The 24,168-nt window shown below is 39.4% G+C and overlaps 1 protein-coding gene across 1 annotated transcript; it reads right to left on the reverse strand.

Annotated features, from left to right (window-relative positions):
- Nucleotides 1–1,845: 1,845 nt before the first annotated feature.
- On the reverse strand, nt 1,846–17,265 carry LOC120512084 (monocarboxylate transporter 13-like). The gene is made up of 6 exons (XM_039730009.1): nt 17,166–17,265; nt 13,420–13,727; nt 9,645–9,788; nt 7,708–8,514; nt 5,689–5,862; nt 1,846–2,006 (listed from the first exon to the last, which is right to left on the reverse strand). Exons 2-6 carry the CDS (start codon nt 13,619–13,621, stop codon nt 1,846–1,848), a joined length of 1,488 nt encoding a protein of 495 aa, XP_039585943.1. The 5' UTR covers nt 13,622–13,727; nt 17,166–17,265.
- Between the last annotated feature and the right edge of the window lie 6,903 nt (nt 17,266–24,168).

Below are 24,168 nucleotides of genomic sequence, written 5' to 3' on the forward strand. Positions count from 1 at the left end.
TTGGTGAAAGGTAGGAAATGAATACTTCTGGTGTAACTGAAAATAACAGGCCTGACCTTTGAAAAAGAATAGCTGTTGGTTGGTTTTGTGCTGTTGACATTATGATCCCATTTTCTAGAACATGATTCTGGGATTTTTATTAATTTGTTTCCTTTAATTGATAATTCTTTGGCATTTGAGGCTTCCTACAGCACGCAGAACAAAGAAAAACAAGTATGACACCTGATTTAGTTTTGAGTTTTATGGGAAATTCAGTGAAACTCACAGATATTTCACTGCTAAATCTACATTACCAGTAACATAGTACAGTAAGAGAAAATAAGGAATTATATCCCTTTCAGTTAATCCTGGCGATCCTTGTCTCTCCATGGTTTGGGGACTTATTTGAAGGAGGTATTATCTGGCTTCCATGCTGAAGAATTCCACCATAGGCTGGATTTGAAGCTTTTTGAAAAGAAGCTATACCTCAACTTGCTTCTACCCTTGACTGCAGGCCCCTCCAGGGAGCAAGCACCATAAATATGTTCATCCTGAAAACCTGGTTCATGACAGAAACTTCCTCAAGTAATTTCCAAATGAAGCTGTGGTCCTTACTGTCAGACCCTTCTCCCTCTGCTCCACCTCTGAATCTTACAGTAAAGAAGGAGTGGTAGTCTTAATCCTGTAGAAACTGTGTCAAGTAGATGCTATGATTAAAGTGGTACCTTTGTTACTCTACCATGTTTTCCTAAAGAAAAATGTTTGAACAGCTTTCTGGCAGTTTTCCTTTGCTCCTACTTTCTCTGTGGTAAACTGCAGGTTCTGAGTCCAGGGGATTGTTCAGATTTGTGGGGCTTTCTCCATGAGATGCAGAATGGTCAGCCATGGGTGAAAAACTTTTGGTTGCAGTTGAGTGCTGTCAAGGTGAGGTTGAATTTCTTCCCTTGCATGTAATTTCAGGAGGCCATACCTGAATTCAAGATAATGATAGTGCTTTCTAAAGCTTCACGATCCTGTTTCCACTGAAACTAACTTTGATAACAGTTCTAGGGCGAGAAACTCCTTACAGGTGGGCTGCTGATTTAGGCCTCTGAGGCCATGGCTTGAAGAAAATTAGTATAGTCAACACTGACTACATTCTTAGAACTTGGATCAAAAGAGTCCTTTACAGTAGGTTGCTCAGGGAGGTGGCAGTCACCATCCCTGAAGATGTTTCAGAGGTGTGTGCACTGGGTAATGTGGTTTGGAGGTTTGGATTTGGAGGAGACAGTGGCAGTGCTGGGTGGATGGTTGGACTTGATGATCTTAAAGGTCTCTTCCAACTTTGATTATTCTCCGATTCTAAGTAATCCCTGTAATAATCCAGTGAAATTTAACTTGGAATATTTTACTTCAGCTGCAGCTGAAGTAAAAGCAGTTCCAAAATGAATACAAACACTCAGTACTTCAGCTCTGGACATGAGGGGAGCAGACTTCTGGCTGCTCAGGGAATTAGTGAGTAAGATACCCTGGCAAGATACCTGCTTTTGCTGGGTGCTGGGGTCTGTCAGTGCTGGTCATGTTTTAAATATCATCGTCCAAGGGCACAGCAATTCCCAAATGCCAGAATTCAAGCAGGGGAGGCAGAAGATGGCTTGGCTGAGTAGGAATCTTCTTTGGGAGGTAGAGGCAAAAAAGGAAGATGTAGGCTCAGCAGAAGCAAGGTCAGGTGACGTGGGAGGATTACAGAGATGCTGCTCACCACTGCAGGGAGAAAATTTGTGCTGAAACTCAACCGGAGATGAAGCTGGCCCCAACTGAGGGGAACAGAAAAAGTTTTTCAAATGTATTAATGGCAAAAGGCAGTGCAGAAATAATATCAGCCTGTTACAGGTTGAGGTTGGTCACCTCAAAAACAGGAACATCAACAAGGCAGAGATGTTTAACACTTTCTTTGCCTCTACTTTCAACACCAATAAGGGACACAGGGGATCCCACTGCCTGGAACTGGAGGACCATGGCTATGAGAATCATCAGCTCCCATGATCCTGAAATTGTACAAAATGTCCAGCATTCAGCTGAATAAATGCATCATGTGATGGGTGATCAACTGGCTGATGGGCTGCACAAAGGGTTCCAGTGAATGGGGTGGCATCAGGCTGGTGACCTGTCACTAGTGGGGTTCCACAGGGCTCCACCTTAGGGCTTAGGTACTCTTCAGCATCTTAATGATTTGGATGCAGGACTCAAACACTAAGTTTGCTGAAGACATTGAATTGGGAGGAGCTGTTGAATCCTTTGGAGGCAGAAAGGCCCTGCAGGGCTACCTCAGCAAATTGCAGGTCACCAAACAAATGAAGTTTAACAAGGGAAGATATCAGATTCTGGCCCTGAGATAAGACAACTCTGGGTGTGTGTATAGACTAGGGGATGAGGCTGAAGAGCAGCACTGCAGGAAGGGACGTCAGGGTCCTGGTCTGTGGCAAGCTGAACATGGTCAGCAGTGCCCTGGCAGCCAGGAGGGTCAGCCGTGTCCTGGGGGGCATCAGGCCCAGCATGGCCAGCTGGGCAAGGGAGGGATTGTCCTGCTCTGCTCTGCACTGGGGCAGCCTCACCTTGAGTGCTGGGGGCAGTTCTGGGTGCCACAATAATAGAGGGTAATGAAGATGCCTCCTGCCCAAAGGAGGGTGATGAGGAGGATGAGGGGTCTGGAGGAGAAGCCATGTGAGCAGTGGCTGAGGTCACTTGGTCTGTTCAGTCTGCCTGAGAGGAAATCAGTCTGGAGGAGAAGCCATGTGAGCAGCGGCTGAGGTCACTTGGTCTGTTCAGTCTGCCTGAGAGGAAATCTCATTGTGGTCTTCAGCATCCTCATGAGGGGAAGAGCAGGGGCAGGCACGGATCTCTTCTCTGTGGTAACCAGTGACAAGACCTGAGGGAATGGCCTGAAATTGTGTCAGGGGAGGTTTAGGCTGGATATCATGAAAATGTTCTTCACCCAGAGGGTAGCTCATCACTAGAAGAGGCTCCCCAAGGAAGTGGTCAAGAGCACCAAGCCTGACAGCGTTCAAAAAACATTTGCACAACACTCTCAGGCACATGATGTGAATCTTGGGATGGTCAGGAACTTTTGTGATCCTGATTGACCCTTTCCAATTCAGTTTATCCCATGATTCTCTGATTTGACTTCTTTTGTGCCATTGGATACATAGCAACAAGATGACAGTGTGTCCAAGGGACTAATACTGTTTAGTGCATTTAGCAAAGAAAAGTATTTCTCACAAGATCCTGTTCAGCCTGGTGGGAACCAGGGGAAATCTCCAGCCTGAGCCCTGACAGAGCCAGTTCTGAGCTCAGACTGGGCTGCTCAGGACTTCAGCCTTTTGGGCCAAGAAAGCCTCAAGGATGTTGTCAGCCCAACCACACCGTACCATGTCCAGGCTGCCAGGCTGTCCTCATAGCTTCAGCCTGAGCTCTCTCTGTTTCAGCTTTGCTGCTGCCTCACCCCAATACCATGCACTGCTGTGAACAGCTATATCTCCTCTATTCCTCCTGTTGGTGCCGGGGATGCTGTTTGGTGCCCCCAAAGCTGCTGCTCCCCCTGCCTCCAGCCCTGGTTCCACAGCCTCTCAGTGATCCTCTGCTGAACTCAGTCATCTTTGTCAACTTCTTTCCTGTGCTTTGCTGCTCCAACATGTATGCACAACCATGGAGCAGAGGGGAACAGTCACCTCCCTTGACCTACTCCTTGTGCCCTGTTCTTCCAGCATAGTGTACCACTAATGCTTTGTTTGCTGCCCATGTCAAAATAAATTTGTCACAGGGCTTGTAATAAAATACAGAACTTTAACAGGATGCCAGAGGTGGAAACTGCATCTATTAAACTTTTCCCCATTCTTCCCACCCATGCCACTTCTATTCTATAAAATTAAGGCTTATTTTAAGTAGTGGAAGGCTGCAGAAGACTGAAGAATAATACCTAGAAAAATCTAAATTTTTCAATTTATAAGTTTGAAAAGGATTTTGTCAGGTGTATCAGAGCCTTCCTACAAGACTTTGCATACTCAGGTGTGCTCCTTCCAATACGTGTTCTTCAACCAAGCCCCACAGGTAGCTGATTTATTAATGGTTCATCTGATTCCCTGTAAGTTAAATTAAATTTTTGAAATGCTTGTTCTTATAAGACAAGAAGTAATTATTTCAGATGAATAATTTAAGTAAACTCAGTTTCACAGATGAGGTGTTTCAATGGTGAAAATTTCTGAAGTTTTTCAGTAGGGCAGATATGATATTCATAATAGTTTGAAGGCTTTAAAGTGCTGCATATTTTTCCTTTCAGTGTTTCTTTCTGAATGTTATTCAGCCTTTTCTCCCTTAAATTCTGTCTTCCCCCGATAGAGTAAAATTATAAAAAAAACCCAGTTGTTTGGATAAAGACTCTTTTTTATTCTTATAAATAGAGTATTTACTCAAAGTATTTGCCCCAGGAAAATTGCAATGTGGGACTGAAGGGGACCTCAGGAAGTCATCTAGCCTATCCTATTACTCTGAAACACATAGATTTAGATCCTTTACCATGTGTTACCTATTCTCTGATATTTCTGTGTTCTCATGTTCTGCATTCATAGCCTGCATTGTATCTTAACAGGCTACAATGAAGCTTTTTCCCTGTTACATAACTGTCTTTCTGTGAATGATATGAATTACCAGTTGTCTTAACAAGAAAAGGAATTAATCATGTTTTCTTCATCTCAGACTATTAGGGATTTGAAGGCTGTTCCCATGCCCTGTAAAATCTTTTGTCTTCTAAACCACGCAAACTTTATTTCTTATACTTTTTTCTTAATTTCTTAATTCTCTCCTTTATGTTCCACTTAATTCTTTGCAACTCATGTACTTCTTCCAGTCAAAGCCTTGCAAGCATTGTTATCTCCTCTGTATTACCATTGTTATCTCTTCTATATTACCATAACACAGAAAGACATTTGCTATTTTTAATACAGGGTTGCATTTGGGATTCTTACTCAGTTTGAAGTCCACTGTACCCTTAGGTCTTCCTCTACTACTCATCAACCCTTCTCCATTTTGTGTGGGTGTATTTTGCTTTTTACTTCTGATATCTAGGACTGCATTTTTCTCTAAAGTATTCTATTACTCATGTAACTTCTACCTTTAATCAGGTTTGTTTATTTATTTATCTTATTCCAGCACTGCTCTGTAGAGTACCTGCAAACCCTTCAGCTCACAACTGTATTCATTTACTTGTGCTTTCAGATCCAACTTGTTTACTGAAAATACTGGGCATGACTTCCCCAAGTTAGCATTTGTGAGCTGATGCCTCTTTTTTAATGATAGTTGCAGTCTGCAGTTGGGGATAGAGTTTCTATCTGCTGCACACATGCTTCATGGTAATTTAATTTAAACCATGGTTTGCCTATTTCATTTAGCAGAGCCCTCTGGGACTCTACTGAAGACTTGCATAGTCAAAATGCAACTTCAATACCAAAATAATATGGTAATGGTTACTGCTCTAATTTGCATGTAAATTAATTACTTTCTTCCTTTGTTTCAAACAGTCCTACCCAAAACTTCTGTTCTTTTGTAAATCCTAATAATAGCGAATTTGGCAAAAATAGAACCTTCCAAGTGTCCTTGAGATGCTGCCAGAGGTCTCATGTAGTCACACCACTACATTGTGCTCTCCATACCTTCTGGCTTGATGTTTCAGGATACGGAGGGAAGGGTAGGTTAATGTCGACTTTTCTGGTTTAGTTCTAATCTTGCTTCCTCTTATTTTTCTCTGTTGGAGTCGATCTAAAACAATTAAAAATCCAGCTGATAGGACAAGTACGGCTCCGGCCATGTAGAAGCCTGCTCTGTAATCTCCAGCCATGTCCACAATCAGACCTGGAGAGAAACAAATGACAGGCATGTGAATGATGGAGAACAGGCTAAAGTAAATTAGCTCAGCAGTGTGAATATATGCTCTTGCAAAGGCAGTGTGCTGGCTACATAATTGTCTGGCAGATTTCTACACCATGAGCACATGGAATATCACCCCAGTATAGCATTTTTCAGTTTGAAACACAATTCATGTCTCATTGTTTTTCATATGTGAATTGCTAGTGAAACAATATATTACACAGTTTGAAGCACTTTCCACCCTAAAGTGTAGCAGACAGTGCAGGTGCTGGCAGAAGAAAAAGACAGACTCTGCAGCTGTGTATGTGAGCAGCTCCATGTTCTGTGGTGTAGCTGTCACTAGTTGCTGTAATTTGGACCATAACTACAGCATGAGTGAGTTTAAAGAAGGAAAGGAGATTCATCTGCTAGAGACAAAATTGTAGAATTTGTCTGACATATTGTGGGTTTCCAGTTCATAAAAGAGTCACAGATGTTAACAAAAAGACCTTGATTTTCAGGGACATTGAAGCCAACCAAAACATGTCATGCCATTGTGTGTTATACTGAAAAATCTCTACAGTACAGTAGTACAGTAGAGGCACTGCAGCAGTGTGTCAGCTGCCCTGTGGGTGTGATGGCACATTCCTTTGTGGGCTGATGAAGGTTGCTTGCTTGTGGAAAGTTTGTCCATTTTAGGGTATTCCCTAGTCCACATTCTAAACTAAGATCAGCCCTACATAGGCACAGGAACCATGAACTCAAATCTTTTAGATTTTACACTCAAAGGAGGAGAGGAGAGCTTGAGAGGCACTTAGGGTTCCCTGTTCTTCCATATCTCTTTGTAGTTTACTAAACATACAAAAAGGGGCTGCACTGATTCCCAGATAATCAGTACTAGTGACCAGTCACTATAATTTGTATTTTATTCAGATCTTTCCAACACATTTTTGATCCTGTTGTGTTTCAAACTCTCTACAAATCTTCCTGGTCCCTGTATTTTCAAAAGTGAATAAAAATGTTCCAGTATTCCAGTATTCAGTCTGACTCATTTGCAACCCATTAGCAATGTCATTACCACAAAAGTCACTTGTAGTGCGTGAATGATGGTCTTTGGATGAGGACTCAGATTTGCATTATACAATTCACACTGGTCAATTTTTTAATTTATTTTTTTTTGCCATATCACTTTTTAAACCATCTACAGCTTGCAGTTCATTTGTCTTGCATTTTTCCAAGATGACTATATCTTTTTGCCAGCCCATAAATCCATGTGCTGTCTCATTGTCTGCTCTCTCTTCCCACTGTTCTTATGTGCTGCCTTCCCTGTTTATTATATAGTTGGCTCAAATGATGTCTAAAACCAGCAGGCATTTCTCTGAATATTTCCTTGAGGTTTGCATAGCCTAATGTTTCAGGCTGTTCAATTTGAACTTCTCTAGAAACCCTCCCAACAATACCAACATTTGTGCAATATCACTAGTCTCAAATTTCAGTGTCTTCTCTGAAAGTGTGTGTCTGCTGCTTGTCCCAAAAGCACACTTTCTTAGCTAGATAGTTGGAGGCTATCAAGTGGCATTATGTGGGATTCAGGAAGCAGGACCACCCACCATGTGAACCCTGCCTTCATCCCTCCTTTCTTGTAAAGATATCTCTAAAATCACACAGAAGAGAGGGAGCAAGGTATTTTGGAGAGGATTTAAACTATTTGTTTTTATGTATTTCTTGGTTCAGATACCCCTGAACTAAAAAAGGGGGAAATTTGAGTGCAGATCCAGATCCTTTCAGTTTGGATTACCATTCCCCTTTCTTCTTTTAAACTGTATTTGGCAGTAAGTTGTCTTAACTTACCCGCAAGAGGAGGCCCCACAAAACCTCCAGTGCTTCGAATAAGCATGAAAAGTCCTAGGGCACTGTCAAATTCTGTCATGCCCACAACATCTGCCAGCACTGTAATGTGGATGGCGACTGTTGTACCAAAGAAGAATCCATAGAAGCCAGTGAATATTGCCAAGGAAAGGTAATTGTTAGCCAGTGGCAAGAGCATCAGGGAAGTACTGATCAATGTAATCGCCATTGCCAGCAAATGAATGGTTTTGGTAACATGGAGGTTGGCATACCAGCCACACAGCAATCTGCCTCCAAAGTCTACCATAGCCAAAATGGATAAGAGGGATGCAGTCCATGATTCATCTATTCCCAGGCTGTAGCTAAGTGGAACTAAAAATAATGGAGGAACAAAAAAACTCATAGCAGCTAATATACCAAAAATGGCATAAAGTACAAATTCTGGTCGCCTCACAAGCATCCAGTTGAAGGTTTTGTGCATGATGGGAGACTTATCTTCTTTGTCTGTCCTGGATGCATCGTTGCCAGGTGGTATTTCAGTTTCAAAATGGCTGGCCTCAAGGAAGCAGCTGCTTGCCAGGGGTCGCATCAGTACTCCACAGACACAAATATTGAGTTGGATGCCACCTATGATCAATAGGGCACCTTTCCATCCATATTGACTAATCAACCACTGGAAAAATGGCCCGAACATGAATGCAAAGGCACATTCTCCAGCACTGGCAATAGCATTGGCCAAAGCCCTTTTCTTGGAGAAATAGTGGCTAACAATGCTAATGGCTGGTGTCCATGAAAAAGAAATGCCAAGACCTGAAAAACACCAATAGAAATAGTGCTGGTTAGACACTACTGAGGTGTCTTGTGAAGGTGGAAATGAAAGCAGTCAGTGCTTCTACATTTGCAAAATTAAAAAGCGTTAGAAGGAAAACATTTTTGCCTAGAAGAAGCATGAGCTTAGCTGGAGTAGGTGTAAGGGTATATATGTGACATTATATTCTGTACATTGTATATATCCAAGTGAAAAAGCAGAACAGTTAGTTCTACATTATTACATTCGCACTTAAAAGACAAAAAAAGAAGTTGGTTTCACAGCTTTGCTAATGCATGAGAAATCAATCACATGGTCATGGGGTTGAAGCTAGGCAGATCCCACTGTCCATGCTGTCTGTGTTAAGGTTGGTACTAGGTCAGACCAGCAGGTTAAGCTGAGCTGTGTTCAGGGTAGATAGAGAAGTGGGACATGAAGGAAGCTGGTATATTGCCTCTTTTTGTTCTTTATTTTCTTGCTCAACTGCTTTGAGCAAACTTAAAACCTGCTCTAAGTTAGAATTATTTTGATGGCTCCCCAGACTCTTTGGCAGCCCAGGACTGCCAAAGGGTTCAAATTCCAGACATTTTCTCAGGCATCCAGTGCAGAATTTGGAATGGTTTATTTTATTCCCTGCTAGCTTTGCTTCCTGTTCCAGGAAAATCTGCTAGCTGTTTTTTCTGGCCTAGTTTTGCCTGGAATAAAGGAGTAAAGGAAAGGATTGGAATAAAATGAAAGCCTGGGACTCTGTTCAAAGCATAAGATAAGCTGATAGAAAGTATAGATTTTGGGATCTCTCTGTCTTTTTATTTCAGTACCCTTTATGAGGTTTTTTTAAACCCTCACAAAGCTCTTATCTCTGAATGAAAAATAAAACACTTAATTTTTTTGCTTGGATATAATTTGCAAGTGTAAATTACTGGCATCTAAATATTTGTCTTCTTTGTAGTTGCAGGTTTCCTGTACAAATTCTTATTTCCAGAGTGGAACAGGAGGGAAACCACTTTTAAAGAACATTGCTTGTTCTGGCTGCTCATAAAGTCAAAATAGATACCAGATTTTAAAACTCCTACCACTAGCACCTTCAAATAAGTTCCTGGTGGAAGAAAGCCAAAAAGCCATAAATTCATACCCTGTAGGAAGCCAGTTGTTGCATACATCCAGACCATGTTGAGTCCAAAAAATCCCAGTGCCATTCCTGAAAAAGCCAGAAGTCCTCCAGTGATCACAACTGTCCGATGGGTATATTGTACACACAGTGAACTGGCAACAGGGGCTAGATCAGCAGAAAAATTGGAGAATGAAAAATACATTAGGAACATTAATCTGATCAATATGGCCAAATAAATAAAACATTTTGACGAGGACTACCATTATAATGCTTGACACAAACAGCCTTAATTCTGCTGGATGGGGTAGGAGGTCAATCAAAATTTCAAAATTGTATCCTTGCTGATAGAGAAATTACTGTTCCTGAGGCACAGATTTGAAAACATATTCATCATATGTAGACTCTTTTAAAGGGAGAGATCATTTTAGTGCCTTCCTTGTAGTAGGACAATTCTACTGATTTTCATGTAAGGATACAACTACCAACAAGAAAGAACCTCATGGACTGTTTTAGCAGAAAGTGAAACTTCAGCCACGGAATCTATAGGTTCATCTATGAAAATTGTACTATTGAGAATGTGTTATTGATATGTCTGGCATGAAAACTTTCTGGAGAAAACTAACTTTTGTTTTCTAGAATTTTGCAAAAAATCAACCCTTAATGGAATTTTAAAAGTTTATAAAGGACCAAACACCAGGGTTTATTTTGTGGTAAATCTTTTTCAGAAAATTGGCAGTTCATTTCTTAAATCTTTATTTAGTGGTACAGTTTCTCACAACAGAGGCTGTTCTACGCAAAGACAAAGGTGCAGGTGGTACAGATCTGATGGTGCAGCAGCTGCGTTGGTCTCCAGTCACTGTCTGGAAACACTTGAAATGTCAAGGATATTTTTGCTTAATTAAGGATAGTTTTACTGCCTGCATGTTTTTTTTCCATCAGCATCGCAAGAGTCGAGGGCAAGGCCGTAGGATTTCTTTAAATGGCCATGACCACTAGGGGGTTCCCAAGTACCACCTGGCATGAACCAGCTCCCTACAGTCTCTGAAACATCCTGGGAACTGGAGTTCATGCGTAAAGCGGAATTCAGTTAACGGGGAACACGTTTCTCAATTGAAATAAGTAGTAAGACAATTATTAAGAGAGAGCAGCCAGCAAGGAAGGTTTCATAGTAGTTTGTAGGGGCAGGTTGTTGTACACTAACCAGAGCTAATGAGAATTAAGAGAATGTGGTAGCTAGGATGAGTGAAATAAACCTGACAGAGTACTAGTTGTTGCAAAATCTGCAGCATGTACATTGTCTGACAGCAGAAAGACCTGGCAGGAGTTATACAAACCTCAAATGTCTCATTAGCTTTTACAGCAAAAATATTATAATTTTATAAGCACGTAAAAATGATACTGAAATTCTGTTATTATCTTAAGTTGTAGTTGATGACACATGATAAAGTACATGCATTTGGTGAATCATAAAATATGATGAAAAAAAGAAGAGAAAAGTAGACACAGGATAACATCCATGAAAGTTCTTGAAGACAAGAAAAAGATCTGCAGCTGGAGCAGAAATATTACCAAATCTCAATTCTTAAATAGCAAATAAGAATAATAAACAGTCAGGAATTAAACATGGAGTAGAAAGAGAAAGAAACAGCCACAGAACTGGAAATGGGTAAAATAGCTTGACTCCAGAGTCTGAAAGGACAAGGGCAACACACAGAAAATGCACAAGCAATGGAAAGGGATGACAACAAGAGTACAAAGAGAACGGTGTTGGGAGGTGTACATCAGTACCGAGAGAAGGCTGGTGAAGGTGATGGGGAGAATCCTTGCTGTGGTAAGCTGAACAGCCTGTTGCAAGTGCTGACCTTGGGAGTGGAAGCACATGCTCTCCTTTGACTCAAGAAACAGACCTGCTGTTGAAAGGATCCAAATAGGAAAAAATAATAATTCAGTGATCATCCTTCATACTGAGCCAAGAGACACATAAGGTTTCCCAGAGATAGACATTAAGAAAGACTAAACCAGGACTGGAAACATGCTCAAAGAACTGGAGGTTCAGGTGATCTTCATCAGGAAGTCTTGTGGTCCCTATAAATGAAGCAAAGGCAGAAGAAGATGAGGACAATTATGTATTGACCTGAGACATTTATAAACTATTATGCCCAGGGGGTTTGGAATGTTTGACCACCAAGCTTTATTCAGTGAAAGAGGATTATTTTCAATGGATTTCAAAGGATGAAAAATAATTTCTGCTGAAAATTATAACTGCCTTCCTGGAAGTAGGCTGGCCTCCCACGTGGCTAGGCAAATATTATTTTTTCTGGTTTATACTTGATATTATTGTGTCATATGCTCTATTTCTTCATACATTCCTACACAATATAAATATATGCTATAACAAAACAAAGCTTAACTAAAACAGGACTGTTAAGTTTTTCCCCCCTGTGCTGGCTTTTTCTTCTCATGAAGATCAAATGCCTGAATGACACAATAGTATCACAATATGTCAGTGATACATCTATTTTGTTAACCAAATTGACAGATTACCATTTTTTCATTTCTGTGGTCTGTGAAGCAGGTTTTTCAATTTTTTTTTCAGTTAATTATATCTGTCACTGCAAAGCAGGCATCAAGGATAGCAGTTTTATGGAACTGATAAAATCTTTTCAACTCATGACTTATTTTATCTTTTTACTTTGACTTTGGGTTACTCTTTTTTCCTTCTGAATACATTTTTCAAAGAAAGATCAATTGCTCTTGATGTTTGGAAGTACTGTATTTCCAAGCAATAATACTGATAGGTGTGGACTGAGTAGGATGCATGTAATTATACAATGTCTATGCAAAGAAGTGTCTTCAGAAACAAAATGATGATAGCATTTATTATGTAAGGATATTTACCTATTGCAACAATATATCTCTATGAGAATATGCAGAACAGACTTCACAAATTCTGTACAGTTCAAGTCTGCACATGTTTGGAATCCTCACAACATGTGAAGGATCATGCAGTTTACAAGGCACTAAGGACTCTCTAAACAACCAAGCTGAGTCAAATGCAGTATATTTCCTATTTTTTGCTCCTTCATTTGGTGTGATGTGGTATTTGACCTCACTGCCTTTGACTGGGACAGTTCACTCTATCTTCCCCTACTCTCTGCTTGCATGGTCATGTCTTTATTGAGTTCTCTCTGTGAGAATAGATTTTTTTTTCTTTTTAACCCTGTGAGTCTTCTGGTAGATCAATAACTTGGAATTATAGTAAGAGGGGTGGAGGAGACATAGAATTGGTAATACATGCAAAGAAAGGGGATCTTGGTGAAGATAAAAAGTCGGAAAAAGCAGGACTGAGAATAATTTTGGTAGCAGATGGCTTACCTGATGGATGGGGTCACAATCCTTGTATTTTGAAGTACTTTGAAAAAGTGACAGTCACTCTGAGATCAGTGAACTTGCCCAAACTGTTTTAAGAACTTGATTCAACAAGCTCTGTGGCTATCAGAATTATCTCTAATGAGTTTAACTCAAAGCCTGTAGCAGAACTTAATCATGAGTTTAGGTACATGTTGTTTTTTCAAGCAATCAGATTCCTGTGTCTATAGAGTTTTGTTATTAACCCATTCCATATATGAGACAGTAAATACTAATTTTCTGAATTTTTTCTGCATTTTTTGTAGAGACAGAAGAAGGAAGCCTAGACCTTACATGTTTCTGGGATTGGGTTTTTATAAGGAAGATTTCCAAACTTTCTTGGGTAGTTAATATTAAAATAAAATGCTAGAGGAGTACTACTACCTACCTCCTAAATGAAAGACGGCAATAGTTATTGATGTGATCCAGGAAGTGGTGCTTGCAAGTTCATCAAAGTGCTGCTGGATTTCAACAAAGAACAGACCGAAAGTCTTGAGGACAGCAACAGTGAGGCCCATCACCATGAAGGCTAGCAATACCACAACCCATCCATAGCCACCGTCTGGTGGATTGCTGTCCTTAGCCTGCATATTTTCCAATTCTTAGATCTTCTCTGGTTTTTGCGTTGTTTTTTCTTTTTTTGTTTTTTTTTTTTTTCTGGAGTGGTAGTGATGGTGATGAGGTTTTTTAACAGATCTGCAAATTGGTAGAAGGCCCGTGTTAAAATATTCTAGGAATGGCTTACACAAGTAATTATGAAGTTAAAATACAACATTCATTACAGAGGTTTGACTGAAAATATTACCTGGGTAACAAAGGCCTCCAGAGACAGACAACTGAATAAAGAATTTTTTTATTTTTTTTAATTCAAGTACAGAGTTAAGAAAACAAAAGAAGCATGCAGATGTAAACAAATGAGAGAAGACAATGGGAAAATGTTCAGACATGAAGATTTTCAAAGATAGAAGAATTTTAGGGTCCTCAACATTTTAGCATTTATAAATATTAATCATTCCTGCAACACCAAGCGTTTTTGCCAAAATTGTGCACATCCATCCTTGCAAAGATATATTCATAGGCAAGAACATCTTATTAAGCGCAAAACTGAAAAAACATATTTCCCCTTAAAAGTTTGGTGATAAACACACAGCAATCATGCAGTGCATGGAAGATATGGGATCTGGCTGGAGGGAGAGAAACATTCATACATTCTTCTGGTTTCTTCATGGACACTAAATTCTGAACAGGGATATTGTACAAGATACAGAAGACCAAAAAAGACCTATCTCAGGAGGAGAATGGGAAACTTGGGATAGCTGAAGATGTACTATTCTTAAAATTATCTACCCTGTGTGCACCTGGGAAAAATGAGCTGCGTGAGGGAATCCATACCACTTGAAATTATCCAGTACAAAGAAGCAGTCACTAGTCCTGTGATTTGCTCCCTTGAGGTGCATGATCTCAGCAGGATCTGAATCACTGCAGCAGGGTGGGGGTTAAAAAGAAGCCAAAGACTCACAGGGTTAAAAAGAAGCCAAGAAAGCCTTGTAGGGATCAGAAACCAAATCATTCTACTGCCCCATGTCTGGACTGACATTTGCACATCTTAAAAAATCTTAGAACAGCCACAAGAGAGGGAGAGACTGCCTTGTGTTGAGGTCTGTATGAAAGAATCAGGTTTTCGTTCCCACAGTTTCTGGGATAATCTTAAGCAAGTTGTTAGATCTGGCTGTGCCTGTTTTCTTAGTTGTCAAATGTAGCTAACACTTTCCAACGTCATACATTTTGTAAAGTTGGAAGCATTAATACTTGTATTAGTGCTCAGTTAACTGTAAGAAAATAAAGAAATTATATCAAGCTGTAGCTGTAGCATTCTGACAATGCTGAGTTCAAGTAGCATGGTCATAATTTTGTTTGAGGCTTGGAAGAACATAAAAAGGACACAACACTCAAGCTAAATGAGCCTGCCTAGGGAGAGTGATACTGATATTACTGCATTCTGCATAGACATGCCTAGGCAAGGGATTATAATTTGGGCCACAAGACAGATAGAAGAAATCCTGATGCTTACCAGGCAACACCCAGACTAAAACAGGCATGATAAAATCTGCATGACACCACCCAGCACCCTTCACTTTCATTAGGCAAACTCTGTCCCAGGAGGAGAATAAATTGGGCCTTACTGCTCACAAACTTAAATGAACAGCATGTTTCCTTATGACAAACACATCTTTTATGTCACAGCTCAGAATTCATCCTTCAGTTCCTTTTAATAATCACAGTGTTACATGTTATTCGAAAATGAAATTACTATTTCAGTTGCATTATTAATTAATGAGATAGTTATTTTCCAGCAGCCCTATGGATTTGAAAGCAGTGCAGCTGCATACTATAGGGAATTGTTGGAATGCCTAAACAGGGTAGAAGAAAGCATAGATATGAAAATAAAGGAACATGTTTCTGACACCATACTTTGCTTTCTTCCTCCTTCACTTGCAAGAGAAAGTTTATTGTAAGATTATGTAATTGCAAACATCCTAAGCTGAAAAAAATCTACATAGGATCTCCTTTTGCTCTTAGCTATTGAGTAATGGTAAACACTAAGATGTTAATATTTTCACTTACCCATTTTGTCCCTGGAACTGACCTTCTAAATAAAAAGGAGGAAAGACCTGTAGGGAACTGCTCCTCCTGTTGTGCCTGGTCAAACACAACATCCCTCAAAAATGTAAAGCAGTGCCTGGAAGCACAAACATTCTGTCTAGCATACCCCTGACTCCTACCTCCAAAATTTCTCATGGCTGCTGGAACAGATGTCCTGTGAGACATGGACGTAAATCAGGAAAGTCTGGGCTTGGTGTGTGCATCAGCAAGAGTGGACAGCTCTGTTAGTAGTGTTGTTATGCTCATGGCAAATTTTGCCAGCAAGAACACGCAGGCAGGAGTGCAACTTTTATCTTTACACCTGGATAGCTACAAAGACACTTTCTGAGGCACTGGAGCTGTTCCTCTATTCATGCTCTACAAGTTCTCCAAGCTATTTCTGTTTTGATTCATGCCAATGATTCAAAAAGCTTATCAGACAATAATAAAAATCAATTATAAAATGCTTATCTTATTGCTTACATTTTAGGGTGCCACATAAACTTGTGAAGACAGATACTTGTTCTACTTGGTTATCTTGTGCTCCATGTTATAATTTACTCTTTCAAAAGAGCAAGTGAGTTGAATACATTTGCTACACATTTCAAAACAACATGGTGGTGGATTCAAGAAAAAGCTGTTGTTAGTATGAATCCTAAATCTCTTGTTTTCATGCAACTCATACTTAACACTCCCCAAATAAATGTATTCACTCTCTCTGAATGGAGGCTGAGTGGGCTCCTTGTGAGCTGGTGATACTTTACAGATATAGGTTCCCCAAGAAGACCAAAAAGGGCAAGTATTAAGTTTTTCCACACTTAAAGAAATGTGACTGTAATGGGGGTTTTTGGTTTGGGTTTCCAGTACAAACATTGTACTATTACCTTGGATTTGGACTTACTAAAAAAAAAAAAAGAGAGAGAAAAAGAAGAAAAACATACTTAATACACATAGACACCAAAGAACTTTTACCAAACGCTGATACCTTGAAACAGGAACTATGTAAAACTAAATACAAAATATTGCTTTAATAAATTAACAACAGAATAAATTATATAGTCTTGTTTTATTGGTTGTATTAGAAGAAAGATGGAAAGAAATAAAGAAATCAATTGTTATTTATGCTGAAACTTACTCCACACATGACTTGGTACACAAGCAAGGAACAGGCTATGTTTGTCACATTCAGATACCTTATTATTTTAATCTAACACTCAGACTGGTTCTGCTGATGCTCACCTGTCACTAGAGCTTCAACTAAAATAGAGTCGTACTAGTTACTGCTCCTCAGACACAAATTCAGGAGGAACTCTTCATTAAATTTTCCTTTCTAACTTCACAGCATCATTCGCAACAATTTTAGGAGTCAGTTTAATGAGTATGATCTATAGCATTTTATTGACAAAGCATATTAGGATGGAAAAGAGTGGCTGAATGCTGTGAGCAACGAGTTAGAAGTAACAAAAATCAAGTGTAGCATCAAGAAATTACCTTATTAAGATAGCCAAGGCTTGTATGGGATATTAAGCTCTTCATTCACCTTCCAGTTGTATGTAAGTTCTTGAGTTGTGCTGCAAACCACCAGGTCATCTTTCTCTTGAGCTACCATCTGGCTAGCTGAACAAACCAATTTGTCTCCTTCAGGATGTGTAAGCATTGGATTTTATAGGAATCCCCTCCTCCCCTCCTCAAAAGTCATTTGACTCCACCCATACTCAGAAAAACAAAGTTCTGTCCTCACTAGAGATCAGAGAAACAAAATCAGGAATGGGTGGAGGAAACTTACAAGAGGAATGCAGATTTTATTATTTATCTGCACTATACTTACACTAGCCTTGGACTGCTGTTTCTTTCCATGTTTTCTACTGAACTCAACTATTGGACCAACCAGAAAGTTCAGATGTGTCAGCTGACTTCAAACTCCCCTGTGTTCTGGGGCATTTACTGCAAATGTTTATTCAAATTTGAAGTTCATTTGTGGCTTCCCTATGCTTGTGCTGTTGGGCAGATGTTGGCTACAGTGAGCATCACATAGCCTGCAGCAATGACAGAAGTTACAGGAAGCTCTAATGTGCTCTCCTGAGCATGATATATGCATATTTGAGCCCTTCTCCACGCCAGAGCAGTCCTTTACTTGTGTGATTTAAGAGCCCACAGTTACATACTGCTGGTCCTTGTAAAACTTTTCTCTCCCAGCTCTCACTGCTGGTTTATTGGAACTTATTCCCCTTCCTACCAATCTACCTTGCACTAAGGCTGTGATGGCTGTACTGCTACTGTATTTGTTGGCGGAGGCAGGGTGGGCTGTTGCAGTCACTACCTGTTGGGTAACTGTTGGTAGGCTGTTCCATTTTGTAGTATTTTTATTTACATGTTTGTATACTTCATGACTGGATTAGTAATATGTGTAGTTTGTGTGTGCTAAGGAAAGTATAAATATGCAGTTGACCTACATAACTAAGAAACAGATATATTTTATATTTTTGGCATATTTGCATGTGAAGCCAGCAAGTTTGTAACGTAACATTCTAATTTCTTTTGCTGGGAAAATTCCCTAGAGCTATGTTTTAGGGCTGGAGAAGACAAAATCATGGCAAAGGAAAATTATGGGGTATTTTTTTAAGTGGAATTAGTGTGCAGTCTTGATAGAAAAGTTGCTGCCACTCCTGCTTCACCTCCTTGCTACCACGAGGGTTTTCATGCAGTGAACTAGACTGGTGAACTAACACTGCTGGTCACTACACTGGGGCAGTTTCCCAGTTTGGTGAAATTAATTGTGTGCTTTTACAATGCAGAAGGCAGAAAAAAAGTAGTCAGGAATGAATCTTGACAGGTGAAACTGCTCAGTCCAGAGGAGAAATTGTTGTACACATGCTGGTTATATACACTCAATGTATTTACATGCCCTGTGAGCCCAGTACATTCTGACCCATGATGTTGCCAGGCACAGGGTTGTGACTGATTGGCCTGTAGTTCCACTGATGTTCTTTACTGCTTCTCTAAAAACAGTAGTTGTGCTTCCCCTTTGCCAGTCACTGACAGCTCCACCAGCTTCACTGCCACAGCTTACTTCTCAAATGTGACACTGTGGCTCAGCCACTTCTTCTGCCCATTCCCTCAGAACCCACAGCTCACCCAGTGAGCCTCCTGCTGTATCTGCCTGACTTCCTCATTGTTAGATGCTTGGAATAGGTGGCCCTTGAATACTGTATTACAGTCATGGGAATTCAAGTCTATATACAAAATAATGAAGACTGGAATATTTCACTGGTCAGTCCATCAGATTATTTTTAATATTATATTCACTGATATTACTGGGGATTATGTGCAAAGGAATATTGTCATGACCTGTCATGACTCTGCCTTAAAACCAGAATGGTCTTAGTGGGACTACACCAAATGTTCATTTTTTCCTTCCTAATAAATACATTTAGTCTTTACTCATACCATTTAGTTTGGGTTATCCAGAACTACTATTATGCATTAATACCATAGTAGATTCTGCTCATCTGATCAGGCTAAAATACTTCCACAATTTCTGTGTGAACAGAACATACAGTAATTTTATGCTATACCTGTGTACAGTACTTCTTAATCATCTATTGGTTTCCTCCACATGTTAAATTTACAAATAAAATTTAACTTATTAAACTTATTTCTACTTTAAAAATAAGACAAAAATTGTACACTGCCCTTCTATTAAACTGCTTACATTATTTCTTGTTCAACATTTAAGCATTTTAGAAAACTCTTACAATAACTTTCATGTTTCCATTTATACACTGGAGGAAAAAAATTTTATTTATTATTCCAGATGCCAAGAAGAGTCACTTCTCCTCAGATCTAGTTTGTCAGTTCAGCTTTCACTAATTCCAAGGGGTAGCTTCCACTTTAAGTGCTTGAGTAAGCACAAAATACATTCACAGGTAGACTGTTTCATGAAATATTTGGTGTAGAGTGAAATGAGAATCTCCCTTGAACATCTGTACTTCAATAACAGTGATTCATGATTATGAAGAGATTATGCTTAAATGTTGTCCAGTCAAGTCATAAATATTTAACCATTCAGGATTTAGTGTGTCTTGGATTTTATTACTAGGCTCATAGAATGAAATTGGCAATGGTTGAAACAGATGCTTGATATATATGTATTTCTAAAACGCCTTTTTCTCAGTATTCTCAAAACTGAAAGTAGTGATTGTGTTCTCTGCTGCTGTAAATAATTTCAGCTCCACTGATTTCAAAACTACTTCACCCCTTTCACCACCAGAGAATTTCTTCATTGATTTCTCAGTGGGAACAGGGCTGTCTTTGAAGAAGACACAACATACCTACCTATTGTCTCTTTATTGTTATTATTGCAGTATATATATAATGTGGGAAACAAGTCTCTGAGATGAAATTTTTATTTAAATAAACTGCATAAATATAGATAGCCAGCCTGGCATAAATATTTTAAATAAATATTTAAATAAATAAACTGCACAATTTAAAATAAACTGCACAAATATAGATAGCCAGCCTGGCATAAATATACACAAATCCTGGCAAAGTTTCCTTGTGCTCAGATGGAAAGACAGAGAGCTTATTGAAACCATGCCTCCTGCATTCACCAGTCTTTTGTGGTGACCATACTTGTCCTTCTGCTTAGAACTGCCTGTTCTCATCACATACATACTCTTTTTTTTTTTCCTGACCAAAGCCTTCTGACAGCATTGATAAACAGATAGTAAGCCAAGATAAAACACTCCCAGGTCATATGATCCATCAGCTAAGAGAATATTGATTGAAATGACTGAATCAAAATTACTGTTTTGATCTGTGGTGTTAAGTGATTACTGATGCAATACAGGTAGCCTGAACATAAATATTCTGATGACTCTGTGCAGGAGAGACAGCATATGAAAAGACTGGAAAACTGTTATGTAAGAAATAAACAGACTGACATCACTGCCAAAATAGCTGACATGGGATGATAAATGAACCTGGGTAACATATGTGGATAAGTACGGAGGCTCTTAAGGCCTTGAAGGAAAAAAAAAAAAAATTAATCTTGATGTGATTGGAGAAGAAGAACCAGGGTGGTGATTCAGTTGCATAAAGTTAGGATGACAAGGGATGTGTGTTTTGTGGAGACAGGATAGCTGGCAGTGATAGCTGGCAGATATCAGATGGACTAAAGAGCAGAAAGGGGTACCAAATAAGCAAATGAGTGATTTGGGTTTGTCGGAAGCTGTCAGACTGTAAAAAGTGAGCTATTTAACAAATAAAAGAAGAATAAGTGGCTTGGTTTTGGACTGGGTTCTGATTATCTGATTACTAGTTTAACAAATTCTTATTAGTTTAAGATTGACTGAATCTTTACAGGCTGGGAACAAATGAAGAAAAAGCCTTCTGTCCTGAAATTACAGTCAGGTATGCTGATTGCTCCCTTCTCCAGGGAAACATCAATCCCTGGCCTCCCTTTATAACATCAGTCCCTGGCCTCCCTATATATTCTTAGCCTGCATGGAATGGGGGGCAGAGTATCTACAGATAAGACATAGAACCTGACTTGGCTGCAAGTGGAGGGTATATTTATCTGAATAAAGGTTGTTTGCTTAGTTTTTCAACAAGCAATAACAAAGTATCTACAGGTAAGAGGGTGACACAGAACCTGACTTGGCTGCAAGTGGAGTGTATATTTATCTGAATAAAGGTTGTTTGCTTAGTTTTTCAACAAGCAATAATCAGTTCATTTTCTCTATGTAACTCTTGGTTATCATTATAGCTTCAAAATTATAGGGTAAGAAGAAGAGGGGACACAGAAAATGAGTACTGCTAAACAGGGAAGAGGGAAATGTACTGCTTAAGCTTACCAAATCAAAATGGTTAAGTACAGTGCTGATGCAAACAACAGTCTTTCTGTGCCCTATCAATCTAGCATCTGTGGGTGGCTTCTTCCACTTCCTGTTCTGAAAAGAGTGGCCAGGGTTTAATCATTCTGCTTCAATTATAGCATGAAGATGAAAATGCCCAGTTCCTGGGTATGTCCAGAGTGTCAATAAGGCATTTTCTGTCTTCATACCTTAGGAGAGAGATGGATATGTTTGGCTAAATTAGCCCTAAATGTCCCTGTTGATGTCTGGGAAAGATTGTTAGAAGGATTCAGCTGAGAGCATGGACATTAAAGGATATAACCTCATTAGATTTCCTGTACTATTTTCTTAAACTAGCCTGTGACACACGGTGCTATCTAAGGCTAGGTGCTATATTGTGGAGTTATGATAAAGTGAGGAAATAAAGTCCAAGAAGAAGTGCCAGTTTCCTTGGCAGCATGAAGTGTGCCTGTATGGAAGAGTTTTCAGAATGGACAAGAGCTTGTATTGAACTGAATACAAGACTACACAAGGCTGCCCTGTACTTCTATAAGGATGGATCCTTGGACTTACAATATTCTTGAAAATATTCTTCCTAGTTTCATTTTTAAGACTGGGATGGCAACAGATAATGAAGAAGAATATGTGCTGACTCAGAAGAATACTGAATGCTTACAAAATTTGCAAGGCAAACATTGGCAGTACACAGAATAAGAACCAGGCCACAATTAAGGGACAGCAACTTGACTGTTGGTAGTAGTGCCCAAAAAATCCACCTTGCAGACAGGGCAGAAAATTGATTTAATATGAGCTTCTAGTTACAACACTGTGGTTACAGGAGTGAGATAACTGCTGGATATGTGGTTCAAGAGATGAAAGATCTGTGCCTGAGGGAGGAGTAAAGATCTAGCTCCATTGCAGCAAGGCTCAGTGATTCAACACCACCTTATGTGCAGGGAAGCAAGATTTTTCCAAGCCCATATGTGTCACTAAGAAAAGGCCGATATAATAGGCCATGGAAACTCAGAATGTAAAATCTGATTCTTCTTCCTCACAGAGTTTCCTGCTAAGTCCAAATTTCATTAAAGGCTGGTCTGTCAGAGAAGCTGTGGGACAATGAGTGGATGGCTGGAACATGCTGCAGTGACAGAACCAGATTCCCAAGACAGATGGGCAGAACTGTCACTTCAAAGCTGTGGCAACATGCTGATGTTAAAGCAAATAAAAATCTCTGCCTCCCTGCAGAGTAGCAATGATCTTACTTTTGTACGTGTCACTGGTGTACATGCTGCAATGCTATTTCTTTTGGTTTGGCAATGCAGGTAGTCTACTAGAAAACTTGAAATCATCAGAATGGTTAACAGAAGGATGAAAGGGCTGGAAAATCACCAGGTTATAAAACTTAAACTTGAAGATTAATTAAGAGGGGTCTTGATCATGATGTATTAACACCTACACTAGACTAGACATCTTGCAACAAAGGGATTTTCAATTTATTGGTCAATGATGTAAGAAGATTTGATGGATAGAAAACGGAAGCTAAGAAATCAATACCACAATTAAGTCACACTTGAATAGGAAAGGTGACAACGGGAACAACTTACCTATTATTTCATCGCTGTCTATTTTTAGTCAAAACTGAATGTTCTTCTGAAGATAGAAGAACATTCTAGTTCTCTCACCCTAAGGAGCTGATGGTGGCCTTAGCGTATAAAACATTAATATCTGTACTTTTCTGTTAAGCAAGAATGCTAACATGCTATGGCTTAACTTATTTTTGCTACTAAACTAGAAAACAAATCCAACCCATAGTTCTTATCTATAAGGAATTGTCTTTTTACTTTTTCTGCTTAAAACACGGTTTACAAGTATAATTAATGCTCAGTGAACATGGGATTTTCCTCTTTTGTGAGCTGACAAAATGAGCCAACTTGGATGGCAAGATATTACGTTAAACACCAGTCTTCTTGACATAAAGTCAAACTGAATTTATGCTGAATAATTTGATTGGAAATCATATCCAATTATCTTAAATTGGTCATTCCAGACTAACAGAGCAATAAAGGGCACTGTGTTTGTTGATGTATTTGACCTTGATATTACAGTCATGTCAAAACATGTAAGCACTATAATTCCAGCCTAATTCATGCCACACAGTGCCCTCCCAAATGCTGTGCTCAGAACAGAAGATAAAAGGGCTGTTGCTCTTTCAGACATACAAAGTCATTCTCATCTAAAGCAGAAAATTACTTCTGAATTTTGAATTGCCAGAATTTTAAAAACTGTTTTGATCTGTAAGAATATGACTGTTACCAAGATTAGTATGGTCAGGACTTTTTCTTAACAGGGGGTGGTTTAATGTTCAAATGTTGCCCAAAAAATAAAAGGAGAATAATAAGGAAAACAATGAAATTTTTCTACAGTTCCAATCCTCATGTATGTCTAGAGCCAAAAGAAAGAGCTGCACATCAACAAATGATGTGCAGCTCCTATTTCTCAAACTGTATATAATGCTTCACATCAATAACGCAGGCATAGTAGAATTGATGTAAAACAAAATATGTTGCTGGAGAGCCACTGGCCCTGAAGAAAGCTGCTTAGGTAAGTCTTCCAGGAGTGGTGGTCGCCCAGTATTT

Source organism: Passer montanus, unplaced genomic scaffold, assembly GCF_014805655.1.
Source record: "Passer montanus isolate IOZ18808 unplaced genomic scaffold, ASM1480565v1 scaffold7, whole genome shotgun sequence".
NCBI lineage: Eukaryota > Metazoa > Chordata > Aves > Passeriformes > Passeridae > Passer > Passer montanus.